General features: G+C 58.6%; 2 protein-coding genes across 4 annotated transcripts in view; both read left to right on the forward strand.

Moving 5' to 3' along the window:
- The window catches only part of SEMA4C (semaphorin 4C), a 10,134-nt gene extending 1,797 nt beyond the window's left edge, over positions 1-8,337 (forward strand). Inside the window, exons 3-16 of one of the 2 annotated variants that reach the window (XM_045283886.1) lie at positions 1,191-1,336; positions 2,712-2,860; positions 3,186-3,248; positions 3,448-3,546; positions 3,636-3,732; positions 3,833-3,949; positions 4,056-4,207; positions 4,302-4,477; positions 4,790-4,934; positions 5,035-5,257; positions 5,376-5,488; positions 6,433-6,590; positions 6,677-6,747; positions 6,837-8,337. In XM_045283886.1, the coding sequence (XP_045139821.1) occupies positions 1,228-1,336; positions 2,712-2,860; positions 3,186-3,248; positions 3,448-3,546; positions 3,636-3,732; positions 3,833-3,949; positions 4,056-4,207; positions 4,302-4,477; positions 4,790-4,934; positions 5,035-5,257; positions 5,376-5,488; positions 6,433-6,590; positions 6,677-6,747; positions 6,837-7,663 (2,499 nt within the window). In that variant the 5' untranslated portion in view covers positions 1,191-1,227 and the 3' untranslated portion in view covers positions 7,664-8,337. Of the gene's footprint in view, positions 1-1,115; positions 1,337-2,711; positions 2,861-3,185; positions 3,249-3,447; positions 3,547-3,635; positions 3,733-3,832; positions 3,950-4,055; positions 4,208-4,301; positions 4,478-4,789; positions 4,935-5,034; positions 5,258-5,375; positions 5,489-6,432; positions 6,591-6,676; positions 6,748-6,836 lie in introns of those variants that run through there. The other variant, XM_004704358.2, reaches the window with a different exon arrangement.
- Positions 8,338-9,948: 1,611 nt separating this feature from the next.
- On the forward strand, positions 9,949-18,058 carry ANKRD39 (ankyrin repeat domain 39). 2 transcript variants are annotated; one of them, XM_004704359.3, is made up of 4 exons: positions 9,949-10,053; positions 13,290-13,393; positions 14,446-14,649; positions 17,614-18,058. In XM_004704359.3, exons 1-4 carry the CDS (start codon positions 9,954-9,956, stop codon positions 17,755-17,757), a joined length of 552 nt encoding a protein of 183 aa, XP_004704416.1. In that variant the 5' UTR covers positions 9,949-9,953; the 3' UTR covers positions 17,758-18,058. The 2 variants fall into 2 exon arrangements, with proteins under 2 accessions (XP_004704416.1, XP_045139889.1); XM_045283954.1 differs by having other exon boundaries at positions 17,659-18,058.
- The last annotated feature ends 1,585 nt before the right edge of the window (positions 18,059-19,643 follow it).

The raw sequence follows: 19,643 nt of genomic DNA on the forward strand, positions 1-19,643 counted from the left end.
CCGGGGCCGGGGTCTTGGCGGGGTCCTTTTGTGGGGGCGGGTGCCAGAGGGAGAGCCGGCAGGTTCCCAGCTCCTGTACCGGCCCGGTACTTGCGGGCTGGAGCGGTGGCAATCAACCCAGGTACCTTGCCCAGGTCAGGGTGGTCCTCCTCCCACCAGCACCCCAGGGCGCAATCCCTGGGTTGGGAAGGCGAGGCAGACCCGGCGGAGCGCCGCAGAGACTGGCTCTTGAGTGGTGCGACCCCAGGGGTCCGAGAGGAAGCTTCCCCGCCCCCACCCCCTCGCGGCTGGAAGCACAGCCTGCAGGGAGATCCCTGGTGATCCCGAGAGCTGGCTCGGCACTCCAGCAGCCTCGCAGCCCGCAGGCGGGGAGTGTCTCCTAGGAGCCTGTTGGAGGAACAGGATGAGGCCCTGGTCATTTCCACGCCCATCCTACCCACTTCCTGCCTCCCTTCTTGGGCAACAAAGGGGCCTTGCAAAGCCGGACCCCTTAGGTTCCCAGCCCCACTCCGGCCCTGCTGCTGTGTAATGGGGTTTTGGGCCCTGCCCGAGCTATTGTCTACACTGGGGGAGGGGACAGATGGGGACCAGCACCTCCACATGCCTGCTTCACCGAGTGTGCATATGGGGAGGGGTGGGGGGCGTCCTTGCCAAGCACCTGCCCCCAGGTACCTCCTCCCAGCAAGCAGTAAGGGGCTTTGCATCCCAGAATTAGGTTTGTCTTGGCGCTGGCGTGCGGACCCAGTCAGTGGAGCCTGGCCCTGCTTCCTGCGGCTCTTTTCAGAAATCCCCACACCCTTGTTTAGGCCTGGGTGTGAGAGAAGGGGGGTCCCTCTTTTTAATATATTTTTGAAACAACTTCCTGTTGAGCAGGGGAAGGGCCTGGAGGCCAGAGAGGCGTTGTGTATTCTGGGAGATGGGAAGTGTCCACTCCTGCAGCTGACTCAGGTCCTCCCCCTCCCCCCAGGGAGATCCCAATCTTCAGGGGTCTGGAGCCAAGCGGAAGCGTTTTTCGTTTTAAGCCTCCTCTCCAAGGAGAGCGCTCAGGGTGAAGCCGAGGGGGGCTTTTGAGAGCGCTGGTAAGGTCAGCCCTCAGTCAGGGCTGCTGGGGTGGGTTTCTGAGAGCCCCCCCATCCAGGACAGACAGAATTTCTCTAGCTGTGGTCTGACCCTTTTTTTTCCCCCAGCAGGGCAGCTGGCCTGGAACACAGACCTGGGGTGTTTGCCATGGCCCCACACTGGGCTGTCTGGCTGCTGACAGCAGGGCTGTGGGGCCTTGGCATCAGGGCTGAGGTGTGGTGGAACCTTGTGCCCAGGAAGACTGTGTCCTCTGGGGGTGAGTGCCCAAAGTCTTGAGGAGCGTGTGGGAAGGCTGGAAGGGAAAAGGCATGCTGTCAGGAAATACAGGGGCAGCTAAGGAACTGCCCGCCAGCCCCTGAAGTCCTTATTCTGCCAGCAGACTGCGGGACACTTGTGCATGGGAAGCGGCTTTCTAAGAAAGCTGAGAGGGGCCCCAGACTCAGAACTGGTGGTACAGATGAGGCCTGGACGGGCCTCCTGACACTCAGTAGCTCTGGGAAACCGCTGACCGGCTCTCTGTCAGCAGCCCCTCTGCTGCTTTCGTGCACACCAGAGAGAAGAGTCAGCCACACTCCCCACACCTTCTGTGTCACTAGCCCTGGGAGCCCAAAGTTAGGAGGGAACTGTAAGGTGCATTCCCTCTGGACTCTTTCTAGCTCTCTCCTTGCCCTCAGGAAGCCCTCTTACAGACCTAAAGAATGCCTCTGGTGACCCCGGTGGGGACGGTAGATGGGCAGAGCAGGCCTGCAGCCCTCCTGCACTCACCTGTACAAAGTGGTGATGTCAGGTGTTTGTATCCTCACTGCTCTCTGGGGACCTGGGATGAGCTCACCTCCCCTAGGCTCCGCTCCTGTGCTAATGAAGCCCTCCCGTGCTGGCTGGCTCGGGCTTATCCTGGGCCCCAAAGACCAAGGCTGGATTGGGGGAGACCCTTAGGACAGACTGGAACTATTTTAGGGATGGATGTAGAAAGCACGTGACATGACGGGGCAGCATGGCAGGGTGGCTTCCCACCTGAGGCTTCAGTACCATCTCTGGTCCCTAAGCCTCTGGCTGAGCCTACGTCTCTGGGCAGCTCAGGAAGCCCAATTTCCATCCCACTTGAACGTAGTGTTTCCAAAAAGGCAAGGAACGCCCGCAACTGTTCCGAACTTCCTGCCCTGCTTGCCCGAGGGCCAGGCCTAGCAGGGTCCTGACACGGACAGTTAGCAGCAGCGCTGAGAAACAGGCGGCCCTCGAGGAAGTCGGGAGGGGCACGTTCCCTGATGTGGAGCTGGAGGTGCCATTGACCCCAGGAGGGAGCGCAAGCCAGGGCCATCAGTCTGATGGCTTCCTCCGGCCGGAAGCTGTGGCTGAGACAGTTTTCCTTCCTCTTCTCCAGCCCGGAGCTGCCACCCTCCTAAGCTTAGCAAAGGCCAACAAGGGTCGGGTGGAGCTGTCAGCTGAAGGGCTATTCAGGAAATTTCACTGCCTGTCAGGCCTGGCTGCCATTAGCCAGTGGGGAAGCTGGCTAGGCGCTGGAGGTGGGGGCTATTGATTGTACCAAGGAGGCATCCGTGAAGGGGGAAGGCTGTTTTGGGGCCGGGAGGGGGTGAGCCTATGCCCCGCTCAGTGCTGCCATGTCCCTGCAGAGCTGGCAACAGTGGCACGACGCTTCTCCCAGCCGGGCATCCAGGACTTCCGGACCCTGACGCTGACCGAGCAGACGGGACTCCTGTACGTAGGAGCTCGAGAGGCCCTGTTCGCCTTCAGCGTGGAGGCTCTGGAGCTGCAAGGAACGGTGAGAGGTGGGGGCGGGGGAGGCATCGAGGCAGGAGAGAGGACAGGACTCCAGGTTGGGGGGGCCGGGCTTTGGTTGGGCAGGCTGCCCCCCGGCCCTGTGGGAACCCCGCTGGCCCCTGAGGCCAGCCCTGCAGCCAGAATTGGGCCTTACTTTCTCCCTGTTCTTGTGGCATTTCCTAAACGCCATCGTCGTTGAGGTGGGGCGTCTCCCCCACCAAATTCAAGCCCCCAGAAGGTGGTGTCCCCCAGGCTGCGCCTTCAGGCCGTGCTTGGTATGTGCCTGTGATGTCACTGACCTTTGACCTGTCCCCTCCCTGCCCCAGATCTCATGGGAGGCCACTGCTGACAAAAAGGCTGAGTGTATCCGCAAAGGGAGGAGTAACCAGGTGGGTGCTGGGGCTCTGCTGGGGGGTGGGGGTGGGGATGGGGGCAGAGCCCAGGGCTGCGTCTGCTCTCTCCAGCATTTTAGGGGAGTGGCGGTCCTTCCCTTTTCCAGTACCGCTCTGGGGCCCATTCTTCACTGTTGGGCCCCATGTATCAGGCCCCCAGACTCTTACTAACCGCATGCCTTCTGCATCCCCTCAGACGGAGTGCTTCAACTTCATCTGCTTCCTGCAGCCCTACAACGCCTCCCACCTGTACGTCTGCGGCACCTACGCCTTCCAGCCCAAGTGCACCTACATCGTGAGTGCGCCACCCTTCTCTGAACCCCCGGCCCCTCGGCACCCCCCCTTCCACATCCCCCTCACTGTCTCTCTGCCCCTTGCCCGCAGGACATGCTGACGTTTTCCATAGAGCGCGGACAGTTTGAGGATGGTAAGGGCAAGTGTCCTTATGACCCAAAGAAGGGCCACACCGGCCTCCTTGTGGGTGAGTGAGTGACTGTCCCCTGGGGGTCCTGCTCTGGGGCTGTGTCCGTTGTGCGCGTCTTTGGCTCACTTCGATCTGACCGACCGCCTGCCTCCCGTAGATGGTCAGATGTATTCGGCAACGTTCAGTAACTTCCTGGGCACCGAGCCGGTGATTCTGCGAAACATGGGGCACCACTACACCATGAAGACCGAGTACCTGGCCTTCTGGCTCAAAGGTAAGGCCTGCGGGCTGACGGCGGGACTGGGGGAGCCTTCCTGCATGGGCGGGACTACAAGGGCCTCGGGGGTCCCACCGCTGATCCCTTCTGTCCATACCCGCAGAACCTCATTTCGTCGGCTCTGCCTTTGTCCCGGAGAGCGTGGGCAGCTTCACGGGGGACGACGACAAGGTCTATTTCTTCTTCAGTGAGCAAGCCGTGGAGTACGACTGCTATACCGAGCAGGTGGTGGCCCGAGTAGCCCGGGTCTGCAAGGTACAGACCCCTCCCCAGGGGCAGGACCTGGCCTGGTAGCTGGCCTGGCCTGGCCAGGCTGACCGCCAGTGTCTCCTTGCCGTCTGCCTGCCAGGGAGACCAGGGGGGCTCCCGGATCCTGCAGAGGAAGTGGACCACCTTCTTGAAGGCGCAGCTGGTGTGCTCGGCCCCCGACTGGCAGCTGCACTTCAACCACCTACAGGCGCTGCACACCCTGCATGGCGCCTCCTGGCGCAACACCACCTTCTTTGGGGTTTTCCGGGCACGCTGGTGAGTGGCCGGGAATCGGAGCCAGTGGGAGGATGGGGGTGTGGGCAGGAGCAGGTGAGCGGGTGTGAGGACCTGGGCCCAGCCTCGTGGTCAGTTCCCCAGAGGCCAAGGACACCTGCCATTTGTGAAGGCGTGCTGGGCAGTGACCATAACGGCCAGCAAAGGCAAGGAGCACCCAAGGGTCGCCCTGAGCCGGAATGGCCTCACCAGTCACCGGGAGGGCTGCTCCCCATACCTGCCACGGGTTTGTGCTCCCCGCCGCCGCCGCTAGAGCATCCAACCTGAGCCTGGGGCCCTTCTTTCCGGCTCCAGGGGAGACATAGACCTGTCGGCAGTCTGCCAGTACCAGCTGGAGGAGATCCAGCGGGTTTTCGAGGGCCCCTTCAAGGAGTACCAGGAGCAAGTGCAAAAGTGGGGCCACTACACTGGCACAGTCCCCAGCCCCAGGCCGGGCTCGGTGAGTCCTTGGGGCAGTGGTGCGGGCCCGGCTCTCCACTCCAGTGTGTGCCCTGCTGGCTGGCCAGCCCAGGCTGACTGGCTCTCCTCCCGGCCCCCAGTGCATCGACAACTGGCACCGCCGCCACAACTACAGGAGCTCTCTGGAGGTGCCCGACAACACGGTCATCTTCGTCAAGAAGCACCCACTGATGGAGGAGCAGGTGGGGCCGCAGTGGGGCCGCCCTCTGTTCGTGAAGAAGGACGCCAACTTCACCCAGTTGGTGGCCGATCAGGTCACAGGGCTTGACGGCGCCACCTATACAGTGCTGTTCGTTGGCACAGGTTTGCAGTGGGCCCTGCTGGGGAGGGGGCTGCGTGTGACTGGGGCAAGGGCACCTGGCAATGGCTTGGGAGCCCCCAAGTCCACTCACCCTTGCCCTTTGCCCCCACCTTCCCGCAGGAGACGGCTGGCTGTTCAAGGCCGTGAGCCTGGGGCCCTGGGTCCACCTGATCGAGGAGCTGCAGGTGTTTGATCAGGAACCTGTGGGGAGCCTGGCCCTGGACCGGAGCAAGGTAGGGCATCTGAGCTCCTGCCCTCTCCCCCAGTGTGTATGGCTGGCCAAGACGGGGGGAAGCAGTGGGCGCGCACCTTGGGTGTTTGGAGCAAGTTCCTGGAAATAGGAGCACTGAGGAGTGTGGCTCCACAGGGTCACTTTATATATAGGCCCGTCCCCGTGGGAATGGGCTCCTAGAACTGAGCATTGAGCACCGGCAGCTGCTCCACCGTTTCCACCAAAGCCCCACGTGGTGCCAGTCGCTCTGGTGACAGCAGTTCTCTGCAGCTGATCACTCACTGCCCCCCTGCCTGGGCTGCCCGGATGTTTCTGGTGCCCTCAGCGTCTGTCCCGACCCTCTCACATGCTTGCTGGACCTGCCCCTCCCCGCCTGTGCCCGTGTCCCATAAGTGCTCACCGGTGGTTCCTCTTTCCTGGCGAGCAGGCGGGCAGCACCTCCTCAACGGTTGTTTGCCCATCTTCTGTTGGCCACTGTGACTGAGAATTGCTCCCCAGAACATGGAGTAATGGCAGAGAGGGCGAGAGAAAGACTGATTGAATAAACACATCAGCTAGGCAATCACCACGGGAACAGGAAGCCCGCTCATGCCGTGCCGGGGCTATTGTGTGGGCTCAGAGCGTTGAACAACCTGGATTTCCTGCACCGTTCATAGGGTAATGGGTAGTTTGCGTGTGATCAGACTGCTCCGCTCACAAGTGTTTCTCTAATAAGGTCATATCACTTAAGCACTTACGATGGCGTTTGCCTGCCTGTAAGACCTATGTATGTCCCAGAACCCTGCACCCTCCCTGGGACCTCAGAGTGGCTTCCCCCACCATCTTGTCCCTCCTTTGCTGCCTTGTGGCTTTGCGCCCCCCTCCAGGGGCTGAGCCTCCCCACTGTGCCCTGGTCTGGCCACCTCTCCTGGTGACCCAGCCTGACCCGCCCTCGATCCTCTGCAGAAGCTGCTCTTTGCTGGCTCCCGCTCACAGTTGGTCCAGCTGCCCCTGGCCGACTGCAGGAAGTACCGCTCCTGTGCAGACTGCGTCCTCGCCCGGGACCCCTACTGCGCATGGAACGCCAACACCAGCCGCTGTGTAGCCCCTGGGGGCCACGCTGGGTGAGTCTGGCTCTGTGTGTGTGGCATCTGGGAGGAAGGCCGGGATTGGCACCGGGATCCTGACCGATCGCTGCCTCTCCGGCCAGATCTCTTCTGATCCAGCAAGTGACCACCTCGAACACCTCAGCCATGTGCAACTATCGAGGCATTAAGAAAGGTGAGCTGACTTGGGGGAGCGGCCCTGGCCCCATCTCGCCCCGCGGCCCCGGGCTTCCTGCACTAACCCTCTTTCTCTCCGCCCTGCAGTCAGGCCCACTCCCAAAAACATCACCGTGGTGGTGGGCACAGACCTGGTGATGCCCTGCCGCCTCTCCTCCAACCTGGCCCATGCCCACTGGACCTTCGGTGGCCGGGATTTGCCCTCTGAACAGCCTGGCTTCTTCCTCTATGATACCCGGCTCCAGGCCCTGGTAGTGATGGATGCCCAGCCCCGCCATGCTGGGGCCTACCACTGCTTCTCCGAGGAGCAGGGCACACGCCTGGCTGCCGAGAGCTACCTGGTGGCTGTGGTGGCTGGCCTGCCGGTGACCATGGAGGCTCAGGCACCCCTGGAAAGCCTGGGCCTGGTGTGGCTGGCCGTCGTTGCCCTGGCGGCCGCGTGCCTAGTGCTGCTACTGCTGGTCTTCTCCCTGCGTCGGCGGCTGCGTGAGGAGCTGGAGAAAGAAGCCAAGGCAGCCGAGAGGACACTGGTATACCCTCTGGAGCTGCCCAAGGAGCCCACCAGCCCCCCCTTCCAGCCCAGCCCCGAGACAGACGAGAAGCTCTGGGACCCTGTTGACTACTACTACTCGGACGGCTCCCTCAAGATCGTACCGGGGCATGCCCAGTCCCAGCCCGAGACTGGGTCCTCTCCACCTTCGAGCATCCCGGGCCAGCCCCTGCCTTCTCTCACACAGCTTCACCTAGGGAGCGGGCGGAACTCAAGCGCCAACGGTTATGTGCGCCTACAACTAGGAGGAGAGGACCCGGACGGGCTCGGGCGCCCGCTGCCTGAGCTCTCCGATGATCTGAGGCGCAAACTGCAGCAGCGCCAGTCGCTGCCCGACTCCAGCCCCGAGGAGTCATCCGTATGAGGCGGACCCCCCACCACGTTGCGGGGGAGCGACGGCGTGGGAGGTACAGCTCCTACTTTTTGCACAGGCACCAGCTACCTCAGGGACATGGCAGGGGCCACCCGCTCTGCCTGGGGCAGAGCCTGCCATGAGGACCTGCCCCGCTCAGCACGGACACTGCCACTCGGTGTGACTCCCTAGGTCGCCAGACTCGCGGGGGACATCTTCCTCCTCGGTGAGGAGCTGTGAATCACAGAAACCCGGCACCCCAGCAGCCAAGACTTGTCCAGGCAGAAGTGTGTGACGTGCGTGTGCACATGTGTGTTCGTGCATAAATGTGTGTGTGTGTCACGCTTGTGTGGCATGGCTGCTGGCTTCTGTCAAGTCTTCCCTTGGCCTGGGGTCCTCCCGGTGAGTCTTCTGGAGCTATGAAGGGGAAGGGGCCAGGCCACCCTGCCTCTTTTACACCCCCCACCCCCATGTGAGGCAGGTGTGTACATATGGGGGTGGGGTGGGCAGGTGCCGAGCCCCTTTCAGGGGGAGTTAGGGCCCTCGGAGGGCACCGAGTCCTGACCCTAGGGCTGTGAATGTTTTCTGGGGGGAGGGGGGGTCAGGAGATGAACAGCTTGTGTGTTTTGGGGGGAGGGGCCTCCCACATGGGCCCTCCCTCCAGGTTCAGTGGTATTTTATACTTGTCCTCCCTAGTGGGCTGGGGAAGGTTGGGGGTGGGAGTGGGAGGGAGAGTGGACAGGCAGGCCGTGGACCCTGGCACAGCCTTTCCAAGCCCCAGGAGGAGGGCTCCTGAGCAGTGTAACTTATTGCGTCCCTGCGTATTTATTTGTTGTAAATATTTGAGTATTTTTATATTGACAAATAAAATGGAGAAAATGATCCCGTTGCTGTGACTGAACTTCGACACAGGCTCAAACCTTCTGGGTGTCCTGAGAGAAGGCTTCCCAGGGGCTCGGGGTGGGCAGGGTCTTCCTAACTGCCCTTCCTGCAGGCCTGTGCCCCTCAAGAGGGGACCAGTTTTTTTCCCACAGTGGTGGCGATGGGGCTGGGAACCAGACCTCCGGCCACAGCCTCCTGGGAGCAAGTTGTGGCTCCCAGCCAAAGGGAGCAGTCAGGGCACTGGGAGTCTAAGCGGGAGGAGGAGCCGGCTTCCCAGAAGTCCCTGAGGGGGGCCAAGGAGGGGAACTTCCTAGAAGCAGAGTGAGATTGGTGGGCAGGGCACTGGCTTGTGTAAATCGGGGCTCCCAGCGAGTTTAGGGGAGGAGTTTGCTCCCAAGTCTAAAGTGCTTCAGCCACCTGGCTGTAACAAGGGGCTCAAACAAGAACAATTGTGAGGATGGTGCAGGACCCAGCAGTGTTTGGTTTTGAACATAAGCCACTGAGTCAAAACTGACTCACAGCACCCGACACCACCTGGGACTAAGGGACTCACCCCTACTGGCACCCTCTGTGCACAGGCTGCTGTCCTAGGGAGCCAGTACTACTAGAGGCAGATGCTGATCAGAAAACTGAAAGCCAGGCTGGACTGGCTAACTCCGCCACCATTTCTGAGTGCCTAGGACACGTTCAGGTGGAGGGAGCATCCTATACAAAGGTCTGGCGGGGAGGGTGTTGCTGCAGGGGGTCTCGCCGGGGCCCTGTTTATACTGCACGTAGCGCATGGTCAGTGGACGGAAGTCCAGAGGATGTTTGTAAACGAAGACTCATTCTATAAACTTAAGCGTCCACTGTGGGGGCGGCGGGTCCGCCCACGGCTTCCACGTGCGGTTCTGCTAGTGACAGGGCAGGTGTGGCCAGCTGCTCTCCCCGAGGAGAACAGGCCCTGGACGGGACGGGGGAGGGGCCAGCGTGGCGCTCCACCGGCGACCCCCTGGGATGAGGCCGCGAGGGATTCGGTTGGCGCAAGAGCACGTGGTTCCCTCCGCTGGGTGGATCCGCCGGGTCCCCACACCCTCCTAGTCACCCCGTGGCCGTGCCTGCCCGCTCAGTAAGTGTCCCGACCGCGCGGAGCCCGGGCCAGCGCCGCCTCGCTCCCGCCCTTCGCTGATCCTCTGCTGCCCCCCAGCGGCAGTCTCGGCCGCAGACCCGGAGCGAGAAGTCCCGCCCTGGCCGCACCGATTGGTTCTCGCGCTGAGGCCTAGGCTCTTGATTGGTTGGCCTCAACGGAGTCACGGGATTCAGATGACAAGCGCGGACGCGGAGTGGTCAGACCGGGGTCTGCGGGGCGGGGCATCGTGGTGGCCCCGCCCCCAGGAGCCGACATCGCTGCCGGCTGTCGGTGCCCGGCGCCGAGGCCGTTATGGCGGCCCCTGGCCAATGCGCGGACGGCTCGTGTTGCTCCCACGAAAATGCAGCGCCCAGCGTGCAGCAGACGCTGGAGGAGATGGACTTCGAGAGGGGTGAGGCGGGCGTTTAGGGGGCGCCCTTGGACGCCGCGCAGAGGAGGTGGGAGGTGGCCCCGTTTGTGCCTGGGCAGGGCGCGGGGCCACTTGCGACCGAGCCCATTCGGATTGTTGCGACCCGGTGTGTGTCCGAACAGCACTGTGCTCCATCGGGCGTTCAGTGAGTGATTTGTCAGAAATGTCACCAGGCCTGCCTTTCTTTGGACAGCCTGTGGGCTAGTGACTGAGCGTGGACTCCGGCGGTCACCGGGGGGCCCCTGTGGGAGGCCGGTAGGGAGGCCCAGCACTGGTCCCAGTGACCTTCCCGACTCCTAACCAGGTGCGAAGCGGGGACCTGCCAGCCTGCCCAGGTGTGCCCCAGGTCCCCACCCGTCCGGAGGGAATGGAGCTTCGGGCCCCTGGGGGCTGTGCCCGGGAAGGAACAGACACTCCCCGAGCCTAGGCTACCCACAAATAGCCCTGGAGACAGGTGTTGCTGCCTCCACCTGGGCGCCCTGGAGCGAGCTAGTTTTCCCCAGTTCTACTGAAGCTGCGAGGCCGGTAAGGAACCGGGAGAACGGCGCCTTGGCGGCGCAGTGGTTAAGTGTAGAAATGCCGCGCAGGTGGAACCCATGCGCTGCAACCGCAGGAAGCGGTTCTGATGACGGTGGGTTTGTTGTTCCGTCTCAAGCACCAGAGAAAGGCAGGTGCCACTGCGCTGTTTGCGCGTTGGTGCCGGGTCGATTATCAAGTACTAGCCCAGGGCTGCTGTCCGTTGTAGGGAGGCTCTGCAAAGTGGCTCTTCTCTTCCTGCCTCACCCCCACCTGTGGCAGCATCCTTTGGGCCGACACACTTCCCACCTGTGATGTTGCTTCCTCTCCACACCGCAGCCAGAGCCACCTTTTGAAAAGGTGAACTCAATCGTCATTTCACTTCTCATCGCTTTTAGAATAAACCCAAATTCGCCACAGTCACTGCCCATGGAAACTGGAAGCACCAGTCGAGAAATAAAATGTATTGCACTGGGCAAATCTGCCGCACAGGACGTATTTAAAGTGTTAAAGAGCAAAGTTATCACGTTGAGGACTAAAGGAGCCGGCGCTAAAGCCAAGGTATTTTCAACTGCCTCATACACATGGGGAGCCCTGGTGATGTATGTAGTAGGTTATACATTGGGCTGCTAACCACAGGTCAGCAGTTCAAAACCACCAGCTACCCATTGGGAGAAAGATGAGGCTTTCTGCTCTTGTAAAAATTTAGAGCCCTGGAAATCCACAGTTGTACCCCGCCCTAAAGGGTTACAATGAGTGAAAATGTGGTGGCAGTGGTTATACACTGGGCTGCTAAGGACAAGGTCAGCAGTTGGAAACCCCAGCAGAGCCACAGGAGAAAGACGAGGCTCTCTATTCCTGTTAAGAATTACAATCTCAGAAACCCACAGGGGCAGTTCGAGTCTGACCTGTCAGGCTGCTGTACGTCGGCATCTATTCCCTCCGTGGCAGTGAGTTTGGTTTGGCTTGGGTTTGCCGTTGAAGTGGATGCTGGAAACAAAGAGGCCTGCTTGCCCAGGTCACGCACGGACAGGGGGTGTCACCCGAAGGGGATCCAGTGTCTCACTCAGAGCCTGTGCCCTGTGCCCCTGCCCCCTTGCCGCCTGCCCGCCTGACTTTTGCTCTCTGACTGTGGTCTCTGCCCCTGAAGCACTATGCCAGCCTGGGCCAGGCGGTTTCAAGTAGAGCGCCATGGCTCACCCCTCCCCTGGTCCTGTCCAGTCCAGTGCTCGGGGAGCTGCTGGCCACACCTGCCCTGTCACCAGCAGAACTGCACGTGTCAGCCAAAGGCATCCACAATGGGTGCAGAAGCACCTTCTGGACTTCTGTCTACTGACCGTGTGCTACGGCCTGCATATACTCCAGTCATCATTCTCCTGGCCCTTCAGGCCACAGCGAGACCCCTGCGGCAACATTCTCCCTGTCCGACCTTGGTATAGTGTGCATTTGACTCCAGCTGAGCTGATGAAAGCCGGCCATGGATAGTAAAGGCCAAAGAAGAATTGATGCCCTTGAATTAGGGTGCTGTCAAAGACTCGCTGAAGTACCGTGGACTGCCCGGGAACAAACCAACCTGTCTTGAAGGAGGTACAATCAGAATGCTCCTTCAAAGCAAAGGTGGCAAGACTTGGTCACACTCGCTTTGGACATGTTATCCGGAAGGACGAAGGGCTTCATGCTGGGTAAAAGTGAGGGCCTTCGAGGAGATGGAGTGGCGCCGTGGCTGCAGCCGTGAGCTCAAACGTGACGATTGTGCAGGCCCGGGCCGGGTTTCCTTCTGGTGTACGGTTAGGGTTGCCTGGAGTCAGGACTGAATCGGGGGCACCTAACAACGAACGACCGTCAAACTTTGGTTTCTGTGCTTCTGCCTGTTTAAGACGCTTTTAAAATTTGCTTTCAAAAAGCGCTTTATTGTGAATGAGGTGAAGGTTTGCAGAACAGATGGTAGATTTACATCTGACAATTCATACACACGGTGATGCCACCACCCGCTGCCCTCCCCTGCCTGTCCCCTCATGTCCCAATTCCGCTGCCTTTCCTGTTGCTGTTCGTCCTCTTTTCCTTAGTTCTGAACGCTGTCCCTGGGTAAATGTTGGTCTTCAGTGGTTGATTATGCTAACACGGGTGAGGTCAATGCTAGACTGAAGAGCAAGGACCATGGTCTTGAGGGTTCTGCCACTCTGTCCGACCGGGAAGCCTTGGGTCTTTTACAAATTGGAATTTTGTCCTTCATTTTTCCTCCCCCTTGATCCACGAGCTCCTAGTGCGATCCTCAGTTGTTCTGGTCTCGGTGTTGTGGAGACTGGCGCTTGCATGGTCCATTGTCCGCTGGACTGACCGTCCCCATGCGTCTTCGATTTTCACCTTTCCTTGGGATGGGGAGAGGCCAAGGGCTGCACCTTAGACGGCTGCTCCCAAGCCCGAAGGCCCGTTGCTGCTCAGCCGCGTAGGATGTAGAACATTGTCCGGGCAGCAAATCACGACATTTCCGTGGCTTTCTCTCGCCTTCCGGGTGAGGTGGGAAGAAGGGATTTCTGTCACCCAGTCTGCTGCCTGTCAGTCTTAGAACAGCCCTCCGCACAGGGGCAGTGCTCAGTTAGAACTTACCCAATGAATGAAGGCACAGATGAGAAGCGCTGAGGTCAGGAGGCGAAGGTTCCCGTCGGTCAGCCGTGCTCAACACTCTGGCTGTCCTCCTGCAGGAATCTGGTCAGCAGCCCTGAATGGAGACCTTGGCCGGGTGAAGCATTTGATTCAGAAGGCAGCGGACCCCAGTCAGCCAGATGCGGCCGGCTACACAGCTCTGGTGAGCTGCGGTGGGGGGATGGGGCAGGGCAGGGGGCCAGGAGAGAGACACGCCAGCCTGGGGGCTCCCAGCTCTCTGAGGAAGGGGGTTTGTTGGCCTCTTGTCTTCTCTCTCTTCTTCCTCCCCTCAGCAAAGGTTCCACTTTCAGTGTCATGCGAACCCGGCTATTTGAATTAGTGCAAGGGTGTTAGTCCAGGTAAACTAGAGAAACAAATCCAGGGAGACTCATGTGTATAAGAAAGAGCTTCATATAAAAGAGCAGTTGAATATTGAGAAAACATCCCAGCCCAGTCCAGATCAAGTCCATAAGTCTGATATTAGTGCATATGTCCGATACCAATCTATAAAGTCCTCTTCAGACTCACGAAACATGCAATGACGTCATATTCAGGATGATCACAGGCCAGTGGGTGGAAAGTCTTATGGATCCAGTGGCATTGTAAGCATCTCAATGCTGGTAGGGGTCTCCACATGGCTCCTTCAGCTCCAGGGCTCTAGCATAGCTCCATGTGTCTTGTCAGCAGGAATGTCTCGCAGGCAGTGAGCCACTCCTTCACTCTTAATAGTCTTAAGATAACAGATGATGTAAATACCCCAGCACGTGCCTGCCATCAGTCATTTAATTTCATTTTCGTAGCAGTCCGGTGAAGCAGAAATCATTATTAGCCCACCTTGCAGTTGAAAAGAGCCCTGGTTTTGTAGTGGTGATGCACTGGGCTGCTAACTGCCAGGTCTGTAGTTCAAAACCACCAGCAACTCCACAAAAGAAAGATGAGACTGTCGATTGTCAAGAGATACCGTCTCCGAAACCCACAGGGCCAGTTGACCCTGTCCAGTAGGGCTGCCTGCCGAGAGCCGACACGGACTTGCCGGCAGTGAGTTTGGTTTGGTTTGGGTTCACAGGGGAGGCAGTGGATATCCAGGTCACACACTGACGGGGAGGCGCCCGGAGCGGAGCCGGTGTCTCGCTCCCAGCCTGTGCCCCTCACCACCCCGGCCCCTTGCTGCCTGCCCAGGCCCTCTGATCCTAATCGTGTTCTCTGTCCCTGCAGCACTATGCCAGCCGCAATGGGCACTACGCGGTGTGCCAGTTCCTGCTGGAAAACGGAGCTCGGTGCGATGCCCAGACCCACGGCGGTGCCACCGCCCTGCACCGCGCCAGCTACTGCGGCCACACGGAAATTGCCCGGCTTCTGCTCTCCTACGGGTCCAACCCCAGGGTGGCAGATGACGATGGCATGACCTGTCTGCATAAGGTTTGTCCCTGTCCCCCGTCTCATGGGAAGGGCTACCACCCCGGGGGTGTCGGGAAGAAACCAGAGGAAAGGGGAGTCATTTGTCGTTTCGGTACCTGCAGCTCCACGTCTGAGGGGGGGTGTGTTATTTCTCCCGAGCATGTAAATTCCAGTGACAGCGCCCAGTGTGGTTTCCACTCCCTTCCATGGAAGGAGGCCTTCCTAACGCTTTTCCGGGTCTGGCTTTCCTCCCTCTCGTCTTGGCCATCTTGCCTGCCACTCTGGTCCCTGGTCCCTGGGAGAGCCAGCCTACACGTGGTCAACCGCCTGAGGCCTACAGAAAGACGTCCTTTCAGCCGGCATTTCCCTTGCGCCCGAAGCCCTGTGCCACCTAGTCCTGCCTTGGCTGGCCCCGGTGTCTTAAGCGGCTCTGTACATGTTGTGGGTGTCTATATGGAAATCTTTTCTTCTCCTGGCCCGGTGTGCTTTTCTCCCAGACTGATGGCCTTCCAGAGCAGCTCTGAGCATCCCACACCCTCGCTTGGGGTCCTCCAGTGACCTGCCTCTTCATTTGCATCGCGGGCAATCGTCCCCGTACACTCAGGCCCTGCTAGTCTGCTCCAGACCCTTGGACCTCCTGCCTTCTCATCCCAGGGCCATAGATCACACCTGCTCCCCCGGCCGGGTGCCTCTGGCCAGCTGGTTCCTTTCTGCCCTCCCCTCTGGACCTGAGAGCCTTTTCTGACCCCCAGACATGGTTAACTCACCCAGTGGTGGTGGCCCCAGGCACCGGCCCCTGACCTGTCCTAACTCTGATCCTACTCGAACTGCTCTGCACGCATGTGAACAACAATGGAGAGCGGGTATTTTTGGTTTTTTTGGTCCTTGTCAGTTGGGTTATTTTGTAGTGGTCCAAGCTGGTGTTCCTGAGACCCTGCTGCCCGACCGCCGTCCCCAAGGGAGGTTCCTGGGTAGACTCCGGTGTCCCTCCGCAGGGCCTCAGAACCCCATGTGAGGGATGTGATTTGTTCCTCTTTGGTTTGCAATCACCCAGCCCTGCTGGCACTGTGGGCGAAGGTCTTGGGCTGCTAACTGAAAGGCCGGTGGTTCAAACCCACCAGCCCCTCTGTAGGAGGAAGATGAGGCTGGCTGCTCCCAAGGTCATTGTGAGTCAGCATTGGCTTGGTAGCAGGTCTGTTTGTCTGTTTGTTTGTTATTTTCACAAATATTGGTGCAGGATGGATGTATTTTTGTAAAAATGTTTGGGGTGCGCCTCACACCACCCGGCACAAACTGCCATCCACAAGGAGGCACAGCGTTGAGAGGGACCCTTGGGTGTGTCCTCATCAACAAACCAACATCAGCCTCAGTTTCTTCAGCTCTGAAATGGGACTCAGGAGGGTGCCTCCCTCTGAGGGTTATATGACGGGGAAGTCAGGTGATCTCTGTCAATCACCTGGCTCTTATTTTTCTCAGAGAGCAAAAGGAGATCCGCCCACCCCATCCCAGGGCAGGGCCGGCCGTGCCCACTGCATCTGCCTGTGCTCCTGGTGCCGTGAACCATCTCAGAGACCTGGGGGTTGTGCGAAGGCAGCTCGTGTGCCCGGGGCTCTGCATTCGCTGGTTCCTTGGCTTTCAGGAAGCAAGTATCTGCAGAATAGTCAGTCTCATTACTTATTTATTTTTAACACACACATTGATGGCAACCTCTTCAATTGCACAAGTATTTTAAAAGCAATCGCTGATAGACCACCTGAGGCTATTAACCAGTTCAGAACCCAAACCAGACCCCTGGCATCAAGGCCATTGGGGCTCATGGCTGCTCTCTGTAAGGCTGTGAGGCTGCTATCCTCCCATAGCACAGTTGGTGGGTTTGAACCTCCGACCATGTGGTCAGCAGCCCGGCACCACCCGCACTCCTTAAAATTCATGCATTGCGTCCTGCAAGTAGACAGAAGTGTTTTAGAGAGCAATTTGCTATAATGCAGATGTATTAATTATTAATTTTGTTTGGGTTGTCATTGAGAATGTGCAGAACCCATTCAACACCGACCCATCACAGGCTTCCGGCTGTGCCCCCTCCTCATTCTCCTTTGTCAGGTGTCTCGTCCCCACCAACAGAAACTTCTCATTGCCAGCAAGCGGAGGCCAACTCCTACCAGCCCCCCAAAGTACACCTGCCCCTGTGCATTCCCAAGGCTGGAACTCAGGATGGGAGCAGAAAGCCTCCTCTTAGGTGATTTCAAACCGCTGACCCTGCAGTTAAGCCCAACCCACTTCCCCACCAGGGCGCCTACAACATAAGCCCGCTGCTTCCTACCTGTCCTCTCTAGTGTTGCCCATTTGATCCCACATCGTCTGTAAATGAGCATAATGCTCACCGCAAGCTTTCTTCACTCGAACCAAGCAAGCTCACTGCCTCGCGTGATGCGACTCACAGCGACCTTGTAGGACAGAGCGGAGCTGCCCTCCAGCAGTAGGAAGCTTCATCTTTCTGCCCAGGTGTAGCTGGTGGTTTCGGCCTTGTGCTCAGCCCAGCTCATCACTACCACCACACCAGGGTGACGGGAAACCACTGCTGGGTTTTAAGAAGACTTCAGGGACTGTTTTTGGTTTGCAGTTTAAAGATTTGTGTTTCAGGGGTCCATCCAACCTCCGTGACTCCAGAAAGTCTCGATTTCAAGAGCCTTTGACATTCTGTTCTGTGCTTCCTGCCTTTTGATCGGGATTCTTCTTCTGACACCTGTATAAAAACCCTTAGCTGTGGGAGACGGACGGTCTGTATTTCTCTTACATGTGCCGGCCTGGCCTGACTCAGGCAAGAGTAGCTGGGGTTGGTGGGGCTTTGGCTGGGGAGCTGCACACAGCCAGCGGCTCCCATTGCCACCAACCTCTTCTCTAGGAGCAGGAGGTCTCCAGCAGGGTGTGTGGGGGGAGCGGCGGTGGTGGCATGGGTTTGAGCCAGGCCTCCCTCTCCCTCCCCAGGCTGCGGAAAAGGGTCACGTGGATATTTGCTGCCTCCTTTTGCAGCACAGCCCCAGCCTGAAGTCTGTCCGTGACCAGAAGGCACGGCTAGCCTGTGACCTGCTGCCCTACAACAGTGACCTTCGGGACCTGCTTGCCAGCTGAAGTGCCATCTGTCCATCTGTCCGTCCGTCCGTCTGTCTCTTGTCTGTCTCAGGCTGTCCTGCACGGGCACCAGACTCAGTCTCCCAGGTCTCCCAATTGAGGGCAGCATCTCCGCGGTGGGGGCCACTGGGAGGCCCAGGAACAGCCCCTCTGCTGGCCACTGAGGGAGCAGGGAGCAGGCTGGTGGGGGTGGGGTGGTGAGAGCAATGCCACCTGGGCCGATCCTCCTATTCTAAATGAGCCCCCAAGCAATGCCTCTCCCTTTGGGGAGAAAAATCAATAAAGTTCGATGCCTACCTCATCTCAGAAAAATTAATCTCCAGGAGGTTGAAGACCTACGTTGGTTTGTTTGTTTTTTAAGCAACGATGTATTATAAAAAAATAGGGAAAACAACAAAAAAAGGAAAAGAAGTACTATGTGATACATTCCACGTTCGTTCCAGCCGTGTGGCCTTCCTGGACGTCACTTGGGTCCTCCCACTGCGTCCATTCTCAAGTGAGCAGGCTGGTCGGAGGGCCTGCCTCAGCCCTCGCGGGAGGAGTGGGCGAAGATGGAGAAGCGCTAGGGAGAGTGGACAGCACCCGGCCCAGACAGGCAGGCCTTGCGTTTATGCCGGATTTCATCCCTTCTAGCGGTCCAGTGGGCAGACGGGCCACTGCTCTGCATGTTTCCCCTGCTCACAAGCTCCGTGTCTTCTGTGAACCTCTGTCCATATCCTTTGCCCATTTTTAAAAAGCTGTTTATTGATTTTTAGGGATGTTTTAAAGATATATTTTGGATGTTGATTCCTGCTTTTATTTATATATGTGAGATTATATATATATATGTATATATATATACATATACCTTTTTTTTAATCCCCCAAAGTTCATGGCATTCCCTCGTAGTTCCAGTTTTCCAGAGGTCCTTTCATCTGCTTTTCCACAAACATTTCGAAGCCCAGCTCAAATCCGCCAGCTGTTCCACAGGGAAGGACGGGGCTTTCCCTTCCCATAAAGAGTTGCCGTCTCAGAAGCCCACAGGGGCAGCACTGCCTGTCCGGCAGGTATGTGTTATGTCAACTGCACCCTGTGAGAAGGTGGGGTGGAGTCAGACCTGGCAGTCAGGTCCCAGCCTGAGGATGGGTGTGGCCTTTTGCGAGGGGAGAGAGTGGGAACTTAGCCTCCCGCCTTGCTGGGACCTCACTCGACCCTGTCTGACCAAAGGGGCGGCCCCCCTGTGGGCCACCGACTTGGAGAGCCCTGCCTGAATCCGCGTGACTCTACGCCCACTGGCCTGTGATGTCCCTGCTTCCCGCACCTTTCTGCACCGGGCCTGCAGCTCTGTGGTCTGCAGGGCCCCCGGCTAGCATTGGCCCATGGGCTTGAGCTGGATGTGGCTGGGGTGCCTGCTTGATAGTAAGTTACTTCTTGTTATAAGCTTCCTTCTAAGACATACACGAGTGCCACGGGTTTGTTTCTCTAGACAGCCCGGCCAAACACAACTGTGCCACAGCGCTGCTGTGCTTCGGAATCAGTGAGTATTGCCGTCACGTCGACTACAGGGCAGCACAGGAGAGCTGCCCTTGTGGGTTCCTGAGACGGAATCTTTATGCTCCCATGGAGCAGGTGGTGACTTCAAACCGCTGACCTTGTGACGGGCGGCCCAGTTTGTAACCCACTGCGCCACGAGGGCTGTGTGTGTGTGTCACTTGTCTTAACTTTGTGCAAGCAAAGAGACTTTGTAGCAGAGGCTTTGGCAATGTCTATTCAAATAATTTGATTTCTCCGCGGCTGCCCCAGGGGAACGGGTGTGCGTTTAAATAGACATGCCCCGGAGCATGGGATCAAATGTAAAGGGAAAGAAAAAGTGGAGATCACCTAACTGCTCACGGATATGGGAATTG

This window comes from Echinops telfairi, unplaced genomic scaffold (genome assembly GCF_000313985.2).
Source record: "Echinops telfairi isolate 266 unplaced genomic scaffold, ASM31398v2 ScPeMD7_7467;HRSCAF=8505_1, whole genome shotgun sequence".
NCBI classification, from domain to species: Eukaryota; Metazoa; Chordata; class Mammalia; order Afrosoricida; family Tenrecidae; genus Echinops; species Echinops telfairi.

Coding starts and splice junctions, on each gene's coding strand:
- ANKRD39 (XM_004704359.3), top strand. CDS start 9,954: ATGGCGGCCCCTGGCCAATGCGCGGACGGCTCGTGTTGCTCCCACGAA. Junction 13,394..14,445: donor CGGCCGGCTACACAGCTCTG/GTGAGCTGCGGT, acceptor CTGTCCCTGCAG/CACTATGCCAGCCGCAATGG. Junction 14,650..17,613: donor GCATGACCTGTCTGCATAAG/GTTTGTCCCTGT, acceptor CTCCCTCCCCAG/GCTGCGGAAAAGGGTCACGT.